At 38.6% G+C, this 7,073-nt stretch overlaps 1 protein-coding gene across 1 annotated transcript in view; it reads left to right on the forward strand.

Annotated features, from left to right (window-relative positions):
- Window positions 1-6,379, forward strand: part of tspan31 (tetraspanin 31) — a 20,545-nt gene extending 14,166 nt beyond the window's left edge. Inside the window, exons 3-6 of the mRNA XM_014022559.1 lie at window positions 662-742; window positions 850-990; window positions 3,085-3,195; window positions 4,890-6,379. Coding sequence (XP_013878013.1) covers window positions 662-742; window positions 850-990; window positions 3,085-3,195; window positions 4,890-4,964 — 408 coding nt within the window. The 3' untranslated portion in view covers window positions 4,965-6,379. The remainder of the gene's footprint in view (window positions 1-661; window positions 743-849; window positions 991-3,084; window positions 3,196-4,889) is intronic.
- The last annotated feature ends 694 nt before the right edge of the window (window positions 6,380-7,073 follow it).

Raw genomic sequence — 7,073 nt, forward strand, 5'->3', positions numbered from 1 at the left:
AACCCGAACAAATAGGCTTTAATAAGCTAAACAATAGGGGTACATGAGAAAATGTGTTCATAACGAACGAAAATAAATAAATAGTTAAAGTGTGTCCATGCCAGTTTCAAACCCTGGTCTCCCACTCTCTGGTCCAACACTCTACCCATTGCCCTATTGGAGGATTGTAGTTAAATGAGCTGCATATTGCACAACAACTACAACCGTGATGGCTTTTTATACTGAGGAGGTGGAGCCTCACCCGGGGGGTTGCTAGGTAAGGGGCTGAACGCAGGTTCTGGTGGGTTGTCGTACGGCTTGTGACATCACAAAATGACGGAAGTATAAAACTTGTCGTTAGTATACATTAAAAATAAATTTGCTTACAGTAAATATGCCCCTGGGTGCATTTTTTTGGTCCTAGGACTGTTTATTTAAGAAGTACATACCCAAAGTTGAGTTAAAAAAAACCTTTAAAAAGTGAATTTTGCATAATAGGTCCCCTTTAACTCACACGCTCACACAGAACCGTATGTGGATTTGTGTTTTAATGACTGAATAGTGTTGAACAAAACATTAAAACAAACATTCTAATATACAGTATTTCATTTTCTAGCTCGTAAGGGCAGCCTTTGTTTTTTGTCGTTTACATCAGTATGTGGTTTCTTTAACTTTCCTGCAGTACATGGTAATCCTGTTCATTGTTTTCCTCTTCCAATTTGGAGTTTCATGTTCTTGTTTGGCCATGAACCAAAGACAGCAGGTGAGTAAATGCTGTGCTTGATTTACATTATAAAGAAAACTATCTTTTTATGGATGGATCCTGGAAATATTGTTTCTTTTTATGTATTTGTGTTTTTTTATTACCAGGTGGTGCTTCTGAACTCAACCTGGAGGATAATGGAGAACAATACCAAGATAGACCTGGAGAACCAGCTGAACTGCTGTGGGCTGTTTAACAACAGCGGCAGCACCTCAATATATGAGGCCGATTTGCAAAATTGTACTGCTGTAAGTCTTAAATGTCATCCTTTTCTTTGTTGAATAAAATAGTTTTATTTAATTTTTTATGGCAATAAAGATACACAGCACTGATTTTAGAGTGAAACCATGACATTTCGGCTTCGCTTCGGCTGTTTGTTTCAGCTTGTTGGTTCCAGTTCTCAGAGTGGAGGTTTTCTAAAACCTCCAGTATCAGTGTGAAATCAGGCRTGTGCACTGTAAACGGCTGCAGTCAATAGTTTTTCTGCACGAGTAGTTGAACAACAGTAACGTTGGTGGATAGCAGAGTTGTTAATGCTGCTCCCCCTTTTCACCGTCCRGATAAACATTCACGTTTCACCATCTTAGATGGAACTGTTATTACTCTCAAAGCTGCGTTGTTGAAATCTAAGCACCAGGGGCCTCATGTACAAAGACTTGTGTGGATTTCTTACTGAAACCTGACGTACGGTCAAATCCAGAAAACTCTGTACGCACAAAAAAATCCAGTTGTATCAAACTGTGCGTACGCCTGAATCTAAACACATTTCTTTGGTACATCACAATTAACGTGGAACTGAGTGCAGGTGAGACACCTCCCCTGACACGCCTTCGTTAACATTTGTTAAACAGATGCAAATTACTTCCTGCATGTGTGAAGGACACGTTTGAGTGATCCCTGCGCGATCAGAAATGATTTCTAATGTCATAAAAATAATGAATTTAATATAATGTGAGCATGAAAAAATATCCTAAGTAAAAATAGGAATAAAATATGTTTATCACGCAAAGAACGAGCGATTGTGTGCATGCTGCTGTGTTGCGCATCCGGCTCATCCATCCGTTCTGAGTCTGAAAATATTAACTTTGCGCACGAGTTTATTACCATAATTACTGTAAACACAGAGGAACATAAATGTTTGGTAGAACATAGATCTTAGTTTATTTCATAGCTGATATGAAGAAACGAGTCTCTGCATCTCAGTAGAGTTCACACGACGTGACGTGATGTTGGAGAGTCTCCACAAACGCTGCGCACACCGCAGCCTTTGTGCGCAGTCAGTTTGTCTGTCAAGCTTTTGCTCTCCTACTTACAGCATTTTCACAAGTTATAACGTGTATTTCCACGTGTCATTTTGGAGAAATCTACAACAACGTAAACGCTAAGTATGAAACATCACCGCCGGCRAAGGTGCGCGCGCTCCAGAGCTTGACCATAACTCAGCCATTAGAATTATATGGATGAGACGATTCCATTGAGCATGATTCAGCTTTGGGTGGACTGGACTRATACAGTCCTGATGGGTCTGCCAGCTCCCTCTGGATAGCTCCTGTGGAACCCCAGTTCAATCGCTGCTGCTGCACGTTCATGCATGGCGCACGTGGCTACTCGCTGCGTCATGCTCCCAGAGCGCAGCAGTGCCAAACTGAAAAATGATTTTTCCTCAAAACAGCTGATGAGCCACTCGTCATCAGAAAAATCTATCTGTTTATAAATAAAAGCTCTGCGTGTTACACTATTTATAATATCCTCCCGTAAGGCTGAATCCGTTCCTTTCAAAGGTATTTTTGGAACAACTTTGTGCATCCTTTATTTAACTGCATCCATGTGGATGTAATAATTGTTAATCATGTGGATGTAATAATTGTTAATCATGTTTGTCTGGTGTGAACAATAATCATTTTCACATCATGAACAGTTTCTCAGAATCACCTCTGTCGCCAATGGAACCAGAACATGTGACATCAGCCCTGGAGTTGGCGTGGGGCTGCGCACATTTCCACGTTCAGTTGAGTTTTGATACATCAGGAGTTTTGCGTGGATAATGACGTACGCAAGGTTTTTGTGCGTACGCATCGTTGATACATGAGGCCCCAGCTCATGACCTGATATGGAAACTACTGCAGATCTGAAGAGCACAGCTGTTCTAATGCAAACATTTGTTTATTTTAATTTTTTAGCCACAGTCAACATTGGAAAAACCCCAGTGTTTCCAGAGCTTGTTTATGTGTATACGGGGCCTAATCCAGACTTACATGATGAGCTGTTGACTCATTCTGCTGAAAACTGATTGCCTGGTGTTATTTTAATATTTTTCTACCTCTGTGTGTGTMTCACTCCAGAGCTGCAAAAAGGAAAGTAAGTGTTTACCCTGCGGGGATAAGATGCTGCATCACGCAACAGAGGCCCTAAAGATTCTCGGGGGCGTTGGTCTCTTCTTCAGCTTCTCAGAGGTAAGAGTTCCTTTCCCAAACACACACCTCTGTGATTACACATTGTTTTCACTACAGTATGGATTCACACAGTTTGATGTGTATGATTTTATTAATAATAACATAATATTAGTAATATATTATTAAACCAGTTTTGCTGTAGCAGTCTGATAATCTGTATAGGTATAGGACTATTTGATTTTATTTAGAGCCCTTCAAAACCATTTAAAAATAGAACAGTGCTGTACAGTGCAATWTAAAAATGAATTTTAAGAGGATTTAAAAGTAGCTAAGTAGGATGCCTGTGTAATGTGCAAAGGCATTTTCTTCCACCATTTTGGCCCCACCATCCCAAAAGCCCAGTCCTTTCTGAGCATAGTCCCAGTTCTTGTTCCAGTCAGGAGCTGCTGATCGGCAGAACATGGAGAACGAGCAGGTAYGTAAGGATGCAGCAGCTCAGAAAGATAAGGAGGGGCATCACATTTCAAAATAGATCCTTAACATAGAAACTTTCAGGCATAACAGAATTTAAAAAAAAGTTTTCCACACTGCATTATTAAAGTTTAGGGCTGAAACTAATGATTTTTTTTTTATAATTGATTCATCGGTTGATTATTTTTCTGATTAATCAATGAATTAGAAAAAAAAAATTACTTTTTCCAAAATTGAACATTTGGACTGACAGCAAATTGCTCAAAATACAGGTTATCGACCAAAGTGCGAATACGTCTAATAGGGCTGGGTAAAAAAATCGATTTAATTGATTTTGGATCGATTTAATTAAAATTTGGGAAAATCGATTGACAGGGCGTGAGATCGATTCTTCCCTATAGCGTTTTGTGCGTGTCTGAAGCACGTTTCTATATTTTGTCACTCCTGGCTTGCCATATTTTAACATCCAATTGATGTTCATTCAGTGCTAACGTTATCTTTCAATAACAAGTTGTCTGGAGCAAACCAAAATAAAACTAAGGAATCACTCACATTATCAGCCGATTCTCAGCAGAACTTAAAGATAACAGAGACCATGACAACTTTTATTGAACGTAGCAACAGAAGCTAAAAGAAACATTACAAATAATTTCCATACACTCAAAAGTAGTGGGCAGAAGTATATTTAAATTAGCCTACCTCTTCTCCTGCAAACCTTATTCCAACACTTCTTATTTATCAAGAAAATTATTAATTTCTTAAAAATGAATGCATCCAACAACACTGTCACCTGCAGTTCCTTTTTAATTTAAAACCTTTTAAGCTTCTGACAGTTTTCTTTCAAGATTAAAGTGTTTAATATAAAAGTTTCTCCTTAAAATATGTTGTTTATGGTGAAGAGAAAAAATAGTGGTACTGTATTTTGCAACACAGTTGAACCATTTCATTATTTAAAAGCGGATCGAATCGAATCMTRATTAATCGATTCAGAACCTTATGAATCRAAATCAAATCGATGTAGACAATTGGCCATGATACCCAGCCCTAACATCCAACATTGACCAAAGTGTGTCCAAACACTGTTTCAATGAAGCAGCAGTTTGCATGTCTGTCAGACATCTTGTTCTTGTCTCTGTTCTGAGCTGCTTTACCTCTCCTTTTACTTTCCTCAACATGACACTACTGACATGAAATAAGCTCATTTTTAATCTCAGAATGGTTCATGTCCACATGGTGATTTAGCCCCACCCCTCAATCTGTTTCTTGTTGTTCTTCTCTGTCAGATCCTGGGAGTGTGGCTCGCCGTGCGCTACAGAAACCAGAAGGATCCACGAGCCAACCCAAGTGCTTTCCTATAGTCTGCCCCTCATCACAGGAAAAAAAAGGCAGTTTTCAACACACTGGTACACACAAAATAACACATCAAGAGGCAGACACTCAGGCATAAAAATACAGTCACGCCAACACTGAATGATGATCGTGCTCMGCAACACTGAGAAACAAAATGAACAACTTCACTGGAGGCTAAGAAACCCCGAGCACCTGTTCAGACCTGGAAACTCGTGTATGAAAGGACGACTCGTAACACTGACAGGTTTTACTGGTCCCGCCTTGATTTGAGTCCCAGATTTCTCGATTCCAGCCTGTTGACTTCCTCCTGAAAGATTTCTGCATGTGTTCTGCACCCGCACACACAGTCTCATTCCACACACCAACAAAGCAACTGTACACACATCAACTCGTATGCACCTTGATTTTCCCTTCGTTTCTAGTGTAGTGGTGCCGCGCTAACACCTGCCGCGCTCACCTGACCAGTGCTGTCTGTGGTTTGTGCCCAAACATCTCCAGTGTGGTGAGGAGAAGCTAAGCGCCGTCTTGAAATGTGGTGTAAAGTAGTTTTTGAGCTTTTAGTTCCTCACACATCATGTCGTGTTTAGGGTTTAGGAAGTTGATTTTAGATCATAGTGAATTGGTTTTGAATATTTGTGAACTGTAACTGAGCCAGCTAACTCACAGTCAGCAACATTCAGACGCCACAGACTGCAGCTTTGATGTTGTACAGAATTTAATTTAAACCATCGGAGCTCAGACGTCACTTCCCTCATGTTTTTCGTCATCCACACTTCCTGTGTTTTGTTCTTCTGTGAGGCACGGCAGCGGTGTGGAGTTCAGATCCTGGAGTCTGGTACTATTTGTTACCGCTTGTGGAACTGGAAGAAATCTCAATGAAACATTTTGTCTTGTTTTAGAAAATTWAAAAAAAAAACGAGTCTGAAATCCTGATCATTTTTTTAATGTGTTAATTGTGAAAATGTGCTTCTTGATGCAACTCTTCTATTTTAAATATTTCTGAAAGCAGTGACTCATTTGTGCAGTTTTTGTGTTTTTAGCTTTCATCAGTGTTAAATGCTTTGTATATTATGCTTGTGGAATATTTTCAGAATCTATTTAAGTTTGCACATTGAGCTGATGTAGTTTTGATGATGAAACATTTCATGTTAAATAATTGCTCAGTCTGTTTTTTTTTCTTATGAAGTGCTTTTTAATTTAAGGACTAACATATGATGTAATGAAATGTCTTGAACCTGTCATCTTTGCTGATGTGAGTTTCATGCTGCTGGTTTGGAGTTCTCGTTGGTGTAAATGAAACATTTGGACAGTTCTTATGCCATATTATGACATATTCACTTTGAATTGGTGTGCACTTGTTATTGAAATGTATCTTAAACTTTTGAGACTTAATTTTTCCAAATAATAAAATTTGAAATTGCAATTTCTCTGAGTTGTTTTTGAATATGAACATTGACATTTTGCACATTTAGAAATGTTTGGCTTTGCTGAATAAAATGTTTTATTTAAAGTTTACAGTCAAACAGTCACAGACACTGCTCCTGTAGCAAAAATAGGACAAAATACAGTGAACCCCTCAGAAAGGGCTTAAAGACCTTTCAGTGAAGCAAAAAGTAACTGCATTGGTCTAAAAATAAAAGTATATTAAAGTTGCCCTGAAGTGTCCTTTTAAAGGATAATTAGTGTAAAAACAAGCAGGACTCCACTGACCTGTTTATGGCATGATTCAAAATCCTAGATTTTCCTAATTTCTTGGTCAAATTAGACAAAGATGGTATTTTAAAGATGAGTAATTGTAGATTTATACAAAATCAGAAAATATTTAACATTTATAACGGTTAAAATCAAAGTTAATTGATGAGATAGCAGCAGGTCCAAATTTAGGCATCRTAAATCCATCAGTTACCATCAAATACAAGGGTTGGACAATGAAACTGAAACACCTGTCATTTTAGTGAGGGAGGTTTCAGGGCTAAATTGGACCAGCCTGGTGGCCAGTCTTCATTATTTGCACATTGCACCAGTAAGAGCAGAGTGTGAAGGTTCAATTAGCAGGGTAAGAACACTGTTTTACTCAAAAATATTGCAATGCACACAACATTATGTGTGACATTCCA

This window comes from Austrofundulus limnaeus, unplaced genomic scaffold (assembly GCF_001266775.1).
Source record: "Austrofundulus limnaeus strain Quisiro unplaced genomic scaffold, Austrofundulus_limnaeus-1.0 Scaffold335, whole genome shotgun sequence".
NCBI classification, from domain to species: Eukaryota; Metazoa; Chordata; class Actinopteri; order Cyprinodontiformes; family Rivulidae; genus Austrofundulus; species Austrofundulus limnaeus.